This window comes from Bactrocera oleae, chromosome 4 (assembly GCF_042242935.1).
Source record: "Bactrocera oleae isolate idBacOlea1 chromosome 4, idBacOlea1, whole genome shotgun sequence".
NCBI classification, from domain to species: Eukaryota; Metazoa; Arthropoda; class Insecta; order Diptera; family Tephritidae; genus Bactrocera; species Bactrocera oleae.
This window is the reverse complement of record NC_091538.1, coordinates 30762091-30780868: the sequence shown is the minus strand read 5'-3', so window position 1 is coordinate 30780868 and position 18778 is coordinate 30762091. Positions and strand designations below refer to the sequence as shown.

Here is an 18778-nt window from a genome sequence, read left to right as displayed (position 1 = left end):
TACGAAATAAAGGCACAATCGAAGCCACAGCTGAAAGGTATCCAGTGAAGAGTCTTTAGGCCTACTAATGGCTACTCACTTCCCAGGCAGCTATGAAAACCACTAATATAAGCCTTTTATGCCACACTTTATAGAAGGCCTGAGCTGCATCAAAAAATATTGCTGAGCTGCACTTTTTTTGTTTTAATTCTTTTCTGAACTCCTTAGTAATTTTATTAATTTGCCCCACATTGATATGTTTTGCACGAAACCCGAATTGAAAAAATATAAAACTTACAGGAAAATTGACTTTGAACCCAAATTTAAGAACATGTTATTTGTTCGAAATGCATAAAATAGTCTATGGTAAGCGCCAGTGAACGACAGACTGTATGTATTATATTTTACCAAAGGTGATGTTTTGCTTAAATATTCTTCTATAAGGTAGGTATAGAGTAGCTATTTCACTTACTTAGTGCTTAGTGGTATACTCATGCGCACCTTTTCTTTTTGTAATTAAAATTTTTTTTTAATTTTAGGTACAATTGTAGTCCACTTTATTTTGAGATTACTTTTTCACTTTCCTTAGGTATATTTCGGTCTCAAGCAAAGATAAAGGGTCCCATCCTGATTTGACAAAGCGTTTTTGATCGGTTGGGTGATGAACAAAAAACGATGGTTGAAGTGTTGGTATGTAGTGTGGTTGGTTAGTTGTATGACGTGTTGTGGTTATGGATGATATGGTGTGTTGTGTTCTGTGGTGTTATGGGTTGTTTGCGATGAGTGCTTCGATGAGGAATGTATACTGAGTTGTAAAATGTGGCGGGATCAGAAGTCGCATGAACATCCCCCTCTAGGCGAATTAATTACCTAGAGGTCACTGCAGCTTTTGTAGTGTGCTCACTACGAAGTTCAATCTTGTTGATCCTGGACGGGATCCCCGTGTTATCTGTGCCAGTTACTGGTGAGCGCTGTCAACGGATTGGCTCGTCGGAGGAATCGATGAAACAACGTGTAATGCAGTGGTTAGCAATATTGACATGATCCGTCGGTTATACATTCAAAAGTGAAGTGACTATCTGCAAAGTAAGTCATACAGTGGCCGTGGGCTCTGGCGATCTGACGGCGTTGAGCGGGCTTCATGCTCTTGAAGATGGTGCACCTCTTCAGGACGTGTGGTCGATGGCATAGGCTGCATCGTGAAGGAAAATGCTTTTCAAACTGCTTCTCGTTTGCATCCCTGACTACTGCAGCAAATGATTGGCTGGGCGGACTCGTGACCCTTTCCATCCCTGGTGCGGCGGTGGAGCTGATCCTCACAGCCTTGGGAGCAATGTGGATATCTTTTACGTTCATTTCTATTAGAATAGGAATATAGTATGTTAAAACATGGTTTGGCTCATAATTTCAATTATGTTATTTGTTGTTTGTTTTAAGAAATAGATATATCATTATGTATATATATACATATGTATATATTTTGTGGTTAAGTTTTGATCGCAAATAGATCGTTAGTGTTAGGACTGCATGTAAGGATTGTAAAACGCTAGTATTTCAAGTTAAACGAATTGTCGGCTTTGATTTTATATATGCGCTTAATTTCGCGGGGTTTGTGTAATCGGATCTTCGGTGTTTGGAAGGAAACACAATTACTAGTGGTCGAGTTAGTATGCCAGTTTGTGTTCGTACATCTACTACTATTATATGACCATCTCTCATCTCGTCCCCGATTAACCTTTTCGATACGGCCTAGTCGCCATTCGTTTAGAGGAAGGCAATCGTCTTATATGATGAAGCATTCTCACACACTGAGGCTGTAAAATCGGAATGATCTTGGGAGAGTGGTGAGATAGGTCGTGAATTTAATACGGCTTCTATACAAGCGAATAGTGTGGTAAGCTCCTCATAATATAAAATAAGAAATAGATAGTCTTTCATTTGCCCGGACTAGTCCCATAATGTCTAAAAATGGATTTAAAACGAGAAGTGAGCATCCCTTATCGCGAGGTCATATTTCGACTAACTTTGATTTCTCCCGAATGAAATAGCGAGTTTGTGTATATGTTATGAGGCTGACCTTGGCATGTTGCAGGTCCTAATGCCTTAGTTGTACGGAAGGATCAATTGTTATTCCTTTAACCTTTTGTTTGAGTCTTTGGATAAATTTAAACATGTAAGCGACTACTCTTAGTGCTTTTGGGAGTGATGAAAATCGATGTAATATATCATCTTCATCAGGAGTGATATGAAAATTTTAAATTCTCCGAATTTCAGGAGATATTATATTGCGGGCGGGAGACTTTGGCCAAACTTCTTGTGATTCTGTTAATCACGTGGGACCGTTCCACCAGAGTGTAGTGCTGGTAAGATGAAGTGGTTTGCAGCCTCTTGTTCCAAGATCCGCTGGATTATCTGCACTTGCAACATGTTGTCATTTTGCTGGGCCAACTAAGTCTAATATTTGAGATATACGGTTAGATAAGTCATAAGTCTTCCAGGTATATGGTAGTTTTTCTAACCATGCTGTTTGGTCAGAAGTAAAATCGGATGACCGTGACCATGAATTAGGCTATACACCTCTGTGAGAGCACCGCTTATGCATATGCACACAAATTCTTACATTCATATACATATGTTACGATTTTCTATGATTTGTACATAATTGCATTTTTTATGTTCTCACTTTTTGCTTTGCAATTTGTAAGTCGGTACATATATACATACACACAAAAATACATATTTTCATACCTACGTCCGCATAAGTATATACGCATATGCTTACATATGTACGTAGGTAATGAGAAAATAAGCACAAGACGGAGCATTAGGAGTGTTAAGAGTGAAAATAAAATTAAATGTAAAATTATATTAAATAAAATCAAAATTGTTAATTGGACATTAATCTATTTTTGGGCTGGAACATAATTTGGCGACCGTGACTATGTGTTCTAAATTTAATATTTCGATCAAAGAAAGCCAATAGATTAATGTCTAATTTTCATTTAATTTAAGTTCGTTTCGTGTAAATACTGGCAAGAGCTGGCACTGCGGTTGTTCAACCACACGAAATTCGCCTACACTATATCATCGTCTGTAGCAGTGTAGCGGTATCCAACAACCTGAATCAACGGATCATTCGGATTGTTGTGCCCAGGCAACATTCTGTGTAAGCGCAGATAGCAACTCTTGCCACATATGGTAGTATCCACTGTAAACGTACATACAGATTACACGCGGTTTTCAACATTCGTTCGAGACCTTCTTTTCATCAACATCTGTCGAAGTTACCGACAGTTAGTCAACTCGTCAAAGTCACAGTGCAAGCATACGGGACTTTTTGCAGTACAGTTTCATCGGATTGCAGATCTGCTTTTGCTACATAAACATCATCATATTCTTCATAGCTCAGGTACTGGTATATATTTTATTTTTTGCCTTCAAATACCTAACATGGCTGATGAGGAACAATCACCTTTGTCCTCGCTAATTCAAACACGTTCAACGATTCTTCGCAACCTACATAGTATTAAGCAACGAATTGCTTGTGAAGAAGTCGACAGTGATACGCATGTTCTCGAATGTCGATTACAAATTGTTGAGTCCTACTTTCAACATATTTGCGGCAATGCAAGTTTATCCATATTCCCTTATTGTTTTGCGAGGCGTCGCATTACGAGTTTTGTTTTGTGTTAACAGATGGGGATAACCTTAACATTTTTGATGGCATTGTAAACATTTCTGGAACATTTCACTATATTAGCAATATTTTCTTGGTTTTTACCGTTTTGTAAAGGTCCTAAATAATTCTTCTTTTTTTCAAATGAACAGTATTTTCCTTTTGCCATTTTATTGAAATTTGTAATAATATTAAATACAACTTTACAGCCGACAGTAGTTGTTTGTTAAACCAAACACTACTAATGACCAAAAACTATAACTGCGCTAAATCATTGTCCAATGAATTTGTGACAAAATTTAACAAAAATAAATATACAGCATCTGAATGGAAATGATAACGGTTATTTGCCTACGCATTTAAAGATGCGAGAGAAAGAGTATTGATCTACTAATAATAAATTCATAAAAATATCGCACTCCAAGTGCCTTAAATCTCTGTCCATAGCTGTCTTCTAGGTATATGGTGGTTTTTTTAAACTATTTCTGAATCTGACCAAAGTACAGTGGTTTCGCCCGTAGGCTAAAAATCATGTTAAAAAAGTAGCGAAAAAGTATGAAAATTGTCTCTAAAATGTCCAAACTTCTTAATCGCAAATCGGGTTTTCTGGAAATCTAACGGAACATTGTAAAAATAGCATTGAAGTTGTAATCACTTTTTAATTTTTTAAGAGCAGGTGTACGTAGCGTGATTATTTCAAAACAAAAGCAATGTTCAAAGTGGTCAAGCGATTTATTACATTTACGAATTTAAATTCTTTTTAATGGATTTTGAAGTGAAAGGTATATATTTAATATTACAAAATTAACAAAAACTAACTTGTGTTGTAGTTATTTTTATATCGATATTATAGTTTACCCTGTATTTTATGCATTTTATTTGCGTCTTTAATATGTTTACATAAAGTTTTAGTAGTGTTCCTCCCCGATTCCTCCATTTCTTTTTTAGTAAATTTTTGAATGTCTAAAGGTAATAAAAAAGTTAAGTATAGCTGTCCAAATTTGCCTTTGTACGTATAATCTGCAAAAAACTATTCGTCATCTTTTTGCCTTGTTGTTGTGCTGTATTTTTGAGCTTTTCAATAATCCCGACTTATCTGCCAATATTACGGGAACTGATAAAGATTTAATACACAGAGCCTCAACTTTCTTGCAGGCCATATTCTCGGGTTACAAAATTAATTCTTGAAACCGGAAAGCAGCCTGTTGGCGAATATCCCTGGTTTTAACTCCCTCCATCGGTTCATAAAATTTTACTTCTTGGTTTTGAAGTTATAAAACATTCCTCGGTTCCGATTGGAGAGCTTTCTGGAGTAGTTAGGAGTAAAGATATAAAAGTTTTTATTTTACTTTTTTATTGTATTATTATTAGTAAAACCACGTCCAGTTTCCCTTAAAATGAAAAAATTTATCGATCCGTTACTGACTGTTACTATGGAAGCTATAGGATATAGTCATCCGATGTACCTAATTTGCTTATAATATATTTATTATATTTTTGGTGAAAATTTCAAAACGATATCTCATCTAAAAGTATATATAGCCGCGGCTTCCATGCAAGCGAAAAGTACATTTTGTGGTTGTCTAATTTGAGGTGGGTTTGGACAATTGAAACTAGTTTTGCTAACGGAAAATCACTGTTCAGTTCGAACCGTGGCAGATTTAGTGTCTTCAACGGTGCAATTTTGGTTTCGACTACCAAAAGATGTGAAAATATTTTGTTAGTGTACTAAGTGCGTAAGTAAATTGTTGCACAATAGGCATTCAGAGGTATCACAGAAGCCATGTAGGTAAGTCAGAATGAGTGATGCCACCATAGGCTCAATAAGTGCTAGATCCGCCATTTGGCACTATCGGACCTTATAGTATTGCTATTTCGTTTCATCGTTACGCTCAAACCATTTGGTGCTCTCAACGAAACTCCTTGATTAAATGAATCTGAGTCCAACACACCATCCCACACACATTCCACATCAGAACACTCCACATCATTACGTCATGCACCAATTCAACCACCACGATGACACCACACATGAGGACACACTAAACACCACACCGAAGAAAGCAAAAGGAAACGACGAGCGACCCCAACCCTTTCTTGCGCAACGTCATCGAGTAGAACACACGCTATACACAAAATAATTTACTAGTTTTTTGTATCAAAATTAATCAAAGGGAATAAACATTTATTGTACTTCTCTTTTCCCCCTTTATTGTAATAAAAAATTCAATTGCGAACTCCATTTTTTAAAGAAAATTACATAAAGGTCGGTTTTTTAGTGAAGGCTTTAATGTCTACGGTGAGTGGTAACAAAGGTGGCGTATAAGTTAAAACATTACTCCTTCGAGCCTTACGGAAAGGCAATAAAATAAAAGGTTAATGGCAAAAATATAAAACATTTCAAAACCTAGACGCGAAACCTTTGTATAATAAAACAAAACAAACAGGCGCGATTTTTAAAGACAGTATATACATACCAGCATAATTAAATAATAACCGGGCGCGAGATTAAATACAAAACATAAAATACAAATACAACAAACTAAGGAATATACCTACGGAATAAAGAACAACAAAAGCAAGCTAGGACTGTAGAAAGAAAGGAACGGAATTATTTGCATTGGTATACCCCACACGTACACCCCCACCCACATATAAAACCCCAAATACCCTTTAATTCAATTCAATCTAATTACTACTTATAATTTGTACTTATTTATTTACATATATATATTATAAAGTTCAACTGTATTAAAATCGGTTAATATTTATATATAACGTTAATGTACTATATAAATAATTCAGGTATATAAGAACCAAAATTTAATAAACACAAAAAAATAATACTGAAAAACAAATTTCAAGTACTTACTTGACCACATTTTCCGCTACTTTATATGTTCGCAAACAAAACAAAATTTCGACCGCAAGCCACTTGCTAGTAGCAAAAGCAAAAGGGAATCCTTTAAGAACAATAAGCCTACCACGACTTGAACTATATGGTGCGCTATTACTAGCCAAACTAGCATCCATGGTGCAACATCATTTCAACATGGCAAAATATAAGTTATATCTCTACTAAATACAGGAGAGGCAAACCCCTGCTTCATCTGGCCATGACTCCAGGACCTTGACCCTTTAGCTACAGCGCACTCAGCAATATTGACAAACCTTTCCGTAACTTCAGCCAATTTGTCGTGATTCTCAAGAGCCCTCCACTTGGATCGTTGTGCAGCTCGTTGATAATTTCAAGAACAACCGTAAGTGCTCGGGTGCTTTGCTTTTCCTTACCCGATGCAACCAGCCACACACCAACTTTAAACTGCTCCCAATATGCTTTTGCGACAGGCCATCCTGTAGCTATTTCTCCCCTTGTTGCACATTTGTTCAACTCCACTTCATGCATTCTTACAATTCTGAATCTTTTTGCATAGACTCACCCATTTCAGACTTAATTTTGATCTTGCTCTTCTGACTGAGGCTCTTCTGACTGTGAGGCCTTATACGAGCTTCCTGCTCTCCCGACTGCTCTTCCTGTGTTGATATATGAGTTTTATGTGCCACCAACTGTGATGATACTCAAACTCTTCCAACGCAGTCAAAATAATCTCTGCTGAACATTGAGTGTCTTCTTTTTATTGCATTCTCATTGTTTTTCTCTACATTAACGTTTTCTGCTTCCATTGGCTCTTGTAACCGTGACTGTAAGTCGGACTTTACTCCGAGCCACTACTACTCATTATACGCATTTACAACTTCTTACTTATATCTCAATTGCTCTTTACATGGCAGCACTCTAACTAGAACTGTGTCGCCACATTATCTACCTTTAGATATTTTTTTATATGAATATCGGTCAACATAGAACAAGGCGGCAAGATCTACAAAGAAATCTTAAACGAGTATACCATTTGACTTTGCGAGAGTATAAAATGTTCGGATACATCCGAACTTAGCCCTTCCTTATTTGTTTTATTATTATTTAAATGAAAAGTAATTTAAATATCTGCATAGATAAAACACGAAGCCGAAATTAAACTCACAAAAATTAACAAAATCACTCACACATTCCGCTGGCAATTATAATAATAAGAATCTGCCAGCCGAACCAAATGGTCTACGTTATCTCATTAGCATTTACAGCTGCGCCGAACAACACAGCAACTTTAAACAAGTAAGTTAGGGCTACGTAAGGCTTGCAACTCGCAAAGATCAAAGCCGGATAAATAACTTTAAATATTGTGAAAACTTTATACATATTAAACGTTCCGAAAGATTTCAACATACATTACTCGAAGAAATCGTGAATGGATTACAATCAAATTTGTGTTTTATTAACTTACATTCATTAAGGTACCTAACATACCATCACCAATATATAAGGAGTAAAGTCGACTAGATTTTTGAAAAGTTTAATATTAGCTATATGGGGCTAGGGCAGATTTTCACCCAATTATATCCATTCATTTTAAGCACAAAGATACTTTATTGTTAGCTTTTTCAATTTCAATACAATAATTGATATATTGACCGATATATGCGGTAAAAAGTCAGCCGGAAACTCGAAATTTGTCTATTAGGCATATGAGCACTAAGACAATTATTGATCCGATTCAATCCATTTTCGACATACAGGCAAACTATTATCAGGAAAGGGTTCTCTCCAAATTTCTATAATATATCTCAGAGATTGACCGACAGTTTTGATAAAAAAAGTTCGTCAATTCCCACAACAGCCGGTTCTACGTTACCCAAATTGACGTGGATTTTATCCGCCCAAGGGCTGTTATTTCGGCGATCCAACCCTGTTTGGATCGATGAGTTTAAGTTTGTCGTCCTTAGAGCAAAGCCTAGCAGCAGAGTTGCTCCGTGTCCTCCTAAACCGTGCTGGCATCGAGTCCAACCCGGGCCTCGAGGAATTCTTATGCTGCATCTGCGCTAAAAGGCTTCATCCAAACTTCACCTTGGTAAGGTGCAACACATGCAATGGATAGAGCCATCTTAAGACCTGCTCAAGCCTTAAGACTGTTAGGGTGTGGACCACGAGTTAGGTATCCCTATGCTGCCAACGCACTACTGCGACACCGGCATCAACGGCTGTGCAACCTGAACCATGTACGCGTACTGCGCCGCCACTCTAGTCGAGTGGCCAATAAAGAACCTCTACGGCCCTAAGGAGGTCCACACATGAATGGAGTGCGTCGTACGTTGCCCCGTGCTGTAGGAATCTGCCTCCGCAATCCCATATAGTGGCGTCGTCAAACAACACCACAGTGCGAAAACCGCTCATGCGGATATTACAGTTGCAACAATCACCACCTACACGTACGTCACCCCCAGAATCAGCACCGGACACTCGAGACAAACGAGACTTCTACAAGTTAACTAACAGACTCCAGAGTAAAATCGAGGAGATAGTTGCATTTATGAGCCGGGAACGCGTATCGATAGCTTCGGTCCAAGAAACCAAGCTGTACAGCCACTCAGATCTTCTGAGTTTGGTGCTAGGCGCCTTAAACCGCACTCACCACCGCATTGCTTCCGAAAAGTGCACAGCACCATCACAGCACTTTGCGTCATAAACGCCCAGATAGTTCATGGCCTATACCAGAAGCCACCCTGCGAGAGGACGATCGTCGTTGCGTTGGACTTGTGAAAAGCTTTTGACACAGTCAACCACACAACGCTACTTGAGGACATAGAACAATCCACACTAACTCCAGGGCTGAAGCGGTGGACTATGAATTACATGAGCGGTCGGCATTCATCGGTACGGTTTCGAGGTAAAAACTCCAAACTTAGAAAAATTAAACAGGGGGTTCCGCAGGTTGGTGTCCTCTCCCCGCTACTGTTTAATTTCTATATTTCGAAACTCCCCCAGCCATCAGAAGGAATATCCATGCACGATATTGACGGCGGGCAATGGAATCTTTCTCGCTTCTTCTCTGCAAGGAGTCTGACACTCTCTCCCACTAAATCCACAGCGACCATCTTTACAAACTGGACGAAAGAGTACTGACTGGATCTAGACATTTTAGTCGATGGCATTAAAATTCCGACAGTCAACAACCCTAAAATTTTAGGCGTTACATTCGACAACCTGCGCTCTTTTCCGCCTCACCCGTCCGCGATAGCTGCTAAAGTACAGAGCCGCAACAAAGTTCTTGAATTGCTTGCCGGCAGCTCTTGTGGGAAAAGTCAAAGAAACGTTGCTGGCAACTTACAAGGCAATCGGCCAGTCGCTCTTAAACTATGCTGATTCAATATGGTCGCCTCAATGCAGTGCAACGCAGACGAAGAAGCTTCAGACTTGTCAAAACGCTACAATCCGAACTATCATGGGATGACTTTTGATGTCCCCAATAGAACAGCTTCACAGTGAGGCCCGTATTCCGGTTAAGGAACATAACGAGCTCCTCTCCAAGCAGTTTCTGCTGGGATGCTTTCGTAGAAACCACCCCTGTAGTCGTCTGCTTGAAGCGGAACCGCCCCCTAGGAACATCAATACGTCCTTCCTTGACTACGTCGACGACATTAGACAGTACACCGACCAGACTTCGGATGCAACGAACTTTAGACAAGCACTGACCTCCATTCACAGTGGAGCCATCAACACCTTCATCAACTCCGTCTGAGTTAATAGCATACTAGGAGTCAAATCACTACCCTTCATAGACGTAGAGCTCGAGTTACCTCGTGAATCTAGATTGACCCTTGCGCAACTTTGTTCTGGATTCTGTAGCAGGTTAAACTCCTACTTATCCAGAATATACCTCGACATACCAAATATATGTCCTGCGTGCAATGAGTCTCCGCATGACACTAACCACCTCTTTGCATGCCCAACGAACCCCACTCATCTATCACCTATTTCCCTATGGTCCGACCCCGTTAAAACAGCTCGTTTCCTGGGCCTCCCGTTAGATGACCTCGACGACAACCAATCTATAACTTACCACCCAAGCGGGGACATAAAAAGTTCGCATAGTCACTGGGGTTCATTAATTCGGTACTTAGGGGCTTGAACAATTTTGGTTCGATTTGGAGAGTTTCTGGTCATAGGGTGGCACACTTCAGAGGCACTATTCGTGTTTCATCTCGTTATATTCATTGCTTCTTGATTTGTATACTGAAAAGTGAAAGAATAAAATGGAATTTAAAATTGTGTTATATGGGAAGTAGGCGTGATTGTAGTCTGATTTGGACCATTTTCATATCCCCAATTAAATCGGTCAAGCAAATCTCGGGCGGTGCAACGGCCATCATCCTATTTTGACAGCGGCCGCTATAAAGCCTTCTAATATCACCTCGGGTGTAAACTTTTGAGCTTAGATATATCGCACTTTTAGTATTTTTTAAATAAACCGTTATGTGTGGAGTGGGCGTGGTTATCATCTGATTTCCCCTATTTTCGCGCTGTTATTGTTGCAATAGCGGCAGAAAACATTCCTGAAGTAATTTCGAGGAATGGTATCGAGTTGACAGTCCTTGGCCGGATAAAAATCCGAGTCCGTTCCTTTTACTAAGATATTATCGGTAGGGGTGCTAAAAAGATTTGTCGGGAGTTATAGCTTTAGCGGGTTCAGGAAATATGTACATTAAACCTTTTCCAAAATTGTTTAAACTGCAGATGCCCCTCTCTAATGCGATTTCTTATACCAAACAGAGCCTTATATCATATTATGGACCTTAGTTGTTTCAATTTATTGGTTTTCGATTGATTTCGTTTTGTAGTTTGTAGTTAACACATTTAGATTCAACCGTTGAAGCATCGACTCAAGAAGCTTATTTTGATTAACCATTAAATATAAGAGACCGTGGGAAATGTTTCGAACATAAGAGTCAATAAAACTTTAGTTTATTTGGTGTTTGGAAGTTCGATTAGTTTTGAATGATCACGAAGGCTTTTTCGTATGTGTAGCACTCAGTTTTGACCCCAACATTTTTGTCATCTTAATATAAATTAAAACAAAATGTCTATTTTAAATTAACTGAATTAGTTAGTTTTGCTTTTTCGCATACATTTTTGTAGCTGTTTCATTATCAAATATGTGTTCGTTAGCGTTCCTTGGCTAATCGAAAACTTTATATTAACCAAGTAAAAAAGATCAAAGCCGGGTAACACTTTCAGTTGTTGGCAAAACTTTATACTACAAAATGTTACGAAAGAATTCAACATTCATCATTAGACGAAAGAGTCTAAGATTATAGACCGAATTCAAAACATTCAACTAAAATGTAGTTAGGTTGAAAACCGTAATAGGGTCTGAGAATTTGATTCAATCATTTTAAAGTACATGTTTCGAAGAAGACATCCAATTCAAGTTCTTAATCTTAATGTTCAATGAAGCGGTAAGCGTTAATTCAGTTAAGACGGTTTGCACGACCATCCTGACTAACATGTATTTAAACATCGTCTTCGTTCAGCCTTATCTGATTATGGCGATGTTGAAAGTTACGATACACCCAATTTAAAAGGGATACGCTTAACTCTTACTGGTGCGTATAATCTTCAGTTAGATAGTTATTAGCAACTGTGTATGACTTCATTTCATCTAGGTATAAAATTACGAGAACTCGAAGTGAAAATCCCTAAGAGAGCCAAAACTGAAAAATTAAAAAATTATGGAGGTGATGTCGCAATGTCAAAAAGTATTCAAAACTAAAAATGGAGAAGCAATTTTAGTATCAAAGAATTTAATCCAAACACATCTAATGGCCTAGAATGCAGTTGTTTTACATCCTTGTTTTACATCCCCTATATATTTTCAAATTTGATCTTTTAAAGGAGTAGCATCAAATAATATTTTGAATAAACAATGCTAAATAAAAAAAAAAAGGTATCATAATTAAGGAATATTTTTTTCAAATTCGTCCTACTGTAAGTATGACGATGTTGGTTCTTTGACGTTAACGGTTGTCGTAGCCTTGTATTCTTTGAACGTTGCTTTAAAGTCAAATAGGATGGAAATCACTACACCGCGAATATTTGGTCTAGGAGAAAATCTGGACTGATTGTGAAAATAATTTACACACTGATCGACATATTGGGAACGTAGCCTGCTATATGGAATCAAAATACCGCGAATATTGGGGCTAGGGTAAGATCTGGACATATTGCATTAGCCTTTGCCATTACTAAATTATTCTCAAGAACAGTTTTCTATGCAATTTTGTGAAGATAATTCACACACTGATCGGCACACCATCAATCCATTTAAGTTTTGTTCTGCCTTTGCTTCTCTTATCTCTGCATCTGACCAGGAGATTTTGCTTAGGATGATAGATTTCGTCGGCGCAAATAATATGGCCAGCCCACCGTAGCCTGTTGTTAATTGTAACAATATCGCGGTGCTTATACATACATATAAGGTTTGTAGTTTGTGGTTGTACCGCTTCCTCCATAAGCCATAATCGCAAACAGCTACAAAAATTATTCGCAACACCTTTCGTTCACAGCTAGATAGCTTGTTTTCTTCAGATTTGCATAACGTCCAGGTTTCACTGGCGTGTGTTAGCACAGGAACAATCAGTGTGCGGTATATTGAAATTTTCACCGACCTATCGGGGATGCAAAATACTTTTAGCATTTATTAGCGGATATTATTCTTCGGTTTATTTCTGAAGATATATTGTTCATATTTTCATAAGTTTAAGTTTTGTCGGGTACTGGGGTGCACTGATTTCGTCGTTGCGGATATTAATACTTTCGTTTTTTCTTCGCTTATTGAAATCATCTATAGATGTCACAACGATGTCTGTATCGTCATCGTAAGTCAAAATTTGAGTCGAAAAATGTTGTGCCTTGATTGAATAGTAGACATAAAAGTCTATCCCCTTGTAGTAGGCCGTTTTTTAAAAATAAATTCAATTGATATAGAGTTTCCAATTCGTATCACATTTCTGACGTTTACCATTTTAGCTTTAATAAGATTTACTTATTTATTGGGTGTACCAAACTCATACAAGGCCTCATATAGCAGCGATGTATTCATACTATCGTATGCCGCCTTGAAATCTATAAACAGGTGAAATTTCGTTATATTTCCCTGAGTTTTTTAAAGAAGTCCTCTTATTATAAATATCTGATTGGTGGTGCTTCTTCCAATTATAAATCCAGCTTCCGTTAAGAAGTTGGTCGAAATGTTCTACCCAACTACCTACGATGCCTTGTGTTTCAGTTAGCAGGTTACCCTGTGTTTCCATGCAGTATAATGTTTAGTGGTTAAAATCCGCTTGTTCGCTGTTGATGCTTTTGTAAAATTTACGAGAGTTTCTTTGATTAATTGTAAATCGCTTGGAGAGTTTCGAAACCTTTTGTGGTACTTTGTCTCTTTTTTATCTCTATGAATGCGTTAATCAAGCCTTTTGAGTTCTCTGTAGAGTTTGGTAGATGCTCAAGTTTTACGATTTAGCATAGCCTTGTATGCGTCGTTCTTTTTCAAACTTGGCATTTGGAATTCGTCATCGAACCCTGTTTTTTGTTTCTTTATCTGCATTTTGCCGACTACCTCAAGGGATTTTGACCAATATACAATATAAGGTGTAAAGTCAACCGGTCTACCGAATATTTGAAAATTCTTATAATAGTGTATACATATAGCTCCCATATGCAGGTTTTCACCCATAAGGAAAGTTTTCACCCGATATTATCCACACAAAATACACTGTGCTTAGAAAAATATGAGCCTTAATGTCATTTTTGACATACCAGCATACTATTAACAGGAAAGGATGCTCTCCGAATTTCAATAATATATGTCACGGATTGGCCGGTATTTTTGGTAAGCACTGTTATCTACATATTCGGTATTTGGAAGTTTGAACAGTTATTTTCCTATTCTGACAATTTTTACTCAAATCTTAAATACACTACATACTTGTATATGTGCAAAGTTTTTCCCGAAATATTCATTGTAGCATAATTTGTGTACAGTAAAGTGAAAAAATCAGATAAAATTTATTATTTTTATTATTTATTTATTGAAAAGGATAATTATATTATTTACAGTTATAAAAGTATCAGCTTTAGCGACTAAGGCCATCAGCTTCATAACTTATTACAATAAAAAAAATTCACTTCAATGTAGTTCTTTAATTTACAGGTAAATTTTATAAACTCTTTTATATTGCAATGAGTTACATTTGTTAACAATTCTCTTAAGTTAGGGTTTTTTAATTCTAAGCGGACGGACTCCAATGTTGGGCAGTCTTCTATTAGATGTTGAATTGTGAGACTCGCCATGTTGCAATGTCGGCAAACTGGCTGTTGGGTCCTTTCCAATATGTGTTTATGTGTTAATTTGATGTGCCCAAGTCGAACGTGTGTATATAATATATAATGCAGTGTCTACTGATTATAGTTGTAGAAAAGATTGGAGGACAGAGGTAGGGATTTGTGAATTCACGATAAAATTTTTTGGCTAGATTTTTTATGTCATCTTTGGTATTTATGAGTTTTAAGGGAGATTTAGTTGCTATTTTGGCTTCGGAGTCGCCTAGAGTATTTCCTTGTATGCCAATATGGCTGGGTATCCATGATAGTTTTATTTTTCCTACTTTGGAGCTGAGGATATCTCTGATTTGGCAAATCGTTTGGTCAGCAAAATTTATGTTTAAGATAGCTTTGAGCGATGATAAGAAGTCACTGAAGATTATGTGTTTGTCTCTACTCTTATTTGCTATTTGGCAAGCGTTATGAATGGCTGTTGCTTCTGCCGTAAAACCTGAGGCGAATGATATAGAATTGCAGACATTATTGGTGTATTGTTACTAACAACGCTGAAGGCAAGAATGTTATTGTGCTTTGAGCCATCAGTGCAGAAAGTTTTCTAATTCGTGTGTTTGCTTAATATATTAGTAATATAATATATAATAATAATATAATATTAATAATTTTTATATTATATTTGACCGAATCCAAAATAAAGCAAGATTTGTTAAAAGTCCAGGGGGAGTGCGAAGGCGAGGCATTGTAGGAATGGTAACAGGAGCGTCCACTACTTTTGCGGCGTCGATTAGAATTTGTGAAACTGAAACTTTTCATGAATTTCGCTTTCTGTTAAACCAATTTTTAAGAGCAGCTTTGATAGGTGATCCTTCTGCGTAGGTCAGTTTGGCTGTCATGCCTTTTGTGATGTAGAGTAGCCTGTTTTCTAAGGTAGGTAATCCTGCTTTGGCTAAAATGTTTGCTATTGGAGTAGACCGTAAAGCACCAATTGCCAGTCGATCTGCTGTGTGTCTAGTATTTTAAGATTATTTACATTTTTATTTTGATGTTATTAAGTCTTAATGAAATGTTATTACAATCACATTTGTTACATATGTGGAGATGTTTGGATTTATTAGAGGAGATTTTAGCAAAATTATTTGGGGTTTTAACAGTACTGAAGATGTAAAGATCATCGGCATACAATAAATAGTTAATGTATTTTTATTCGTTTATTATGCGACTTAACCGATAAATTGCTATAAGGAAGATGGTAACGGATAATGGAGATTGTTGTGATTACCGTTTTCTATTGGCCATGGTTCGCTTGTAATCATTTCATCACCATTAACTTTAACGCGAATTTTTCGATTAAGATAATGTCGTATATAATTGATAATTTTTGGACCAAGTTTCCGTAAGGTTAGTGTGGTCGTGTTATAATCGTATGTAGAGCAACACGGTCGAAAGCTTTCTCCATGTCAGTCGATGAAATGGAGAAGTGGTTTTTACAGGAAATGGGGTTTAAAATAAGCTCAGCCAGAGCGAGCAGGGCGTCAATTGTACTACGATCAGGTTTAAATGCTGTTTGTTGGTTTGATAGTTAATTTTTGCTTAAGAGGTACCACATTAGTCTCTTGGCTACCATTTTTTCCATTACTTCATCGATTTTTTACATATTATAATTCACTGAAAATCGCGACATATAATAGGCCATAGCAACACAATTTTATTCAAAAAGAATGGAAATAATAAAAGAGAAAGGTAAATAATATTCAAAATGACTAAAATATTCAATCATTGCCTGGTTCGATCGTTTGTATATCAGTTGATGAAGAGGACGGTGTTTTTGGAATTGTTGAAGACGTTTTCGGTCTGACGTATTTCTCTTGTTGACTGATTTTTTGAAGAAGCTCGGGGTGCGATTTTAAGTGAGAGAAAAATTCCAAACAAGAAAATTTTAAATTATTCTTCACAAATAAAATCGATTTCACGATGCTGAGTTTTTTCGTATGTCCACATCTGTTAATTGTGGAAAATATGCGTTCCCCTTGTGCCGATGTTCCGGGTAGTATCAGAGCATATTCAGCGATTTTTGAAAACTCAACAAATGTTTTGTTTTGCTTCAAGAGAAAAGTAAAACGTTGATCCGATCGTTTGTCACCTATATACTGAGAAATATAAGTGATTGTTCGAACAGCTTATGTGAAGTAGTGTCTGATGCTTTTAAAACATTATTTTTGTGAGGAAAGTAAACATTTTCTCAATTTTCTTCCCAGTCGAGTTTATCAGTGAGTAGAGCCCAACCAAAAAGTTTTACATGAGCAAACTGTTGAATCCATGCCTCAAGATATTCGTTGCAATTTTTAACTGTTCATGAACAAAAATGAACCAGAGCTTCGATAGTGGGTTACTGAAAAAATGGTGGTTACATCTGGCTTTTTCGATGGGTGAAGGAAGGTCGTCGAAATACGGTTTCAAAGGTTAGAACATTTGAATGATTTTCCATAAATCTTCTCTCAAGCCAATGAACCGAGTTTTACAGTAACCAACCAGTTGATCGTGTTCTTCACAAATCTCGTAGATGTACTTTAATGCTTCTGTGCAAATTATTATTTTTTTGGGATCGTCCTTACTTAATATTCGCCCCCATGGAACCGCCATTAAGCATTACATCGTGAGGTCAAGCTTAGCCATTCGGCTCGCCAGAGCCGTCATTCATTCTTCTGCTTTCATTGCGTCATCCCACACTAGTTCGGGTTATCCGTTGTCACTCGTTCCGTTGTCAGATTTTCTAGATCGGCTCTCTCGTGTTCATACCGCTGGCAGGAAAAGATGTGCAGCGCATTTTCTACGATGTTGCCGTTTCGTCTCGTCGTCATAGCCGTATTTGTAAAGATATTATCTAAAACACCCATGCCCCGTCAAAACTGTGTTAGGAAGAAATATGCTTCTCCATATTTCCGCTCTACCCATGCTTGTACGCTTCTAATTAGCCTGTGGGTCCATCACTGTTGTTGCCACATCCCATCGTTTCTGCAATTCATTGAGGCTTGTTTGTCTTTCATCTTTCCGGACCTGTCATGTACTCGTTTGAGTGCCATGGCCATTATCTCTGTCTCTTCAACTGCTTCGAGCCGCATTACAAATTTCGCTTTCTTAGCATACGTCTTTTGCTGTAGGGCTGGTCCCCATACGGGCGCCGCGTACATCAGAATTGATTGGCTCACCTTGGCCAGTAGCGCTCGCCAATTATGGCTTGGTCCACCAATGTTGGCCATTATTCTCGTTAGTGCGGCCATAACACGTGCTGCTTTCTTTGTCAATGTCCGTCTTGTAGCTAAGTCCAGTGTCTATCAGTACTCCTAGATACTTCAGCGACTGCTGCGTCATGATAATATGGCCGTTGATATTTAGTTTGATGTCCTCAAGTTTCTTCCTGCTTGTGATCAGCACAGCTTCAGTTTTATGCCCAGCAAGTTGAAGGTTTGGTACTGTGAGCCGTTCTTTGATCGTTGCTGCCGTATTATTGCAGAGATTTTAAAGTTGGCCGAGTTTCTTTGCTACTACGGTTATGGCAATATCAGCCGCGTATCCGATGATCTGAACCTACTTAGGGAGTGGGAGACGCAGCTCCCCGTCGTATAGTACGTAGCAATGGGCAAAGCACAGAACCTTGCGGAACTCCTCCCGTCCATACAATAACAGCCGATCCGAAAGGTAACTGCTTCTAATCTTAACCAAGTAAGCCGGTGTTTCCTTACGTTCCAGGGAACTTATGATATTGGCTCAGTATCCACTGAGTAAAGCTACGTCTACTTTCTTCTCATTGCTTAAGAATCTTGTGCATCCTCGCAGCGGTTTAGGTTGAGCTGCATTACTGTCATTTTTTAGTGCTTTGCATGCTTCTTTAT

The 18778-nt window shown here is 37.8% G+C and overlaps 1 protein-coding gene and 1 pseudogene across 1 annotated transcript in view; one reads left to right on the top strand and one right to left on the bottom strand.

The window, feature by feature from the left end:
- Nucleotides 1-519: 519 nt before the first annotated feature.
- The window catches only part of IntS1 (integrator complex subunit 1), a 107327-nt gene continuing 89068 nt past the window's right edge, over nucleotides 520-18778 (bottom strand). The window contains exon 4 of the mRNA XM_036358976.2: nucleotides 520-1337. Coding sequence (XP_036214869.2) covers nucleotides 1336-1337 — 2 coding nt within the window. The 3' untranslated portion in view covers nucleotides 520-1335. The remainder of the gene's footprint in view (nucleotides 1338-18778) is intronic.
- On the top strand, nucleotides 9555-18233 carry LOC138856886 (uncharacterized; annotated as a pseudogene).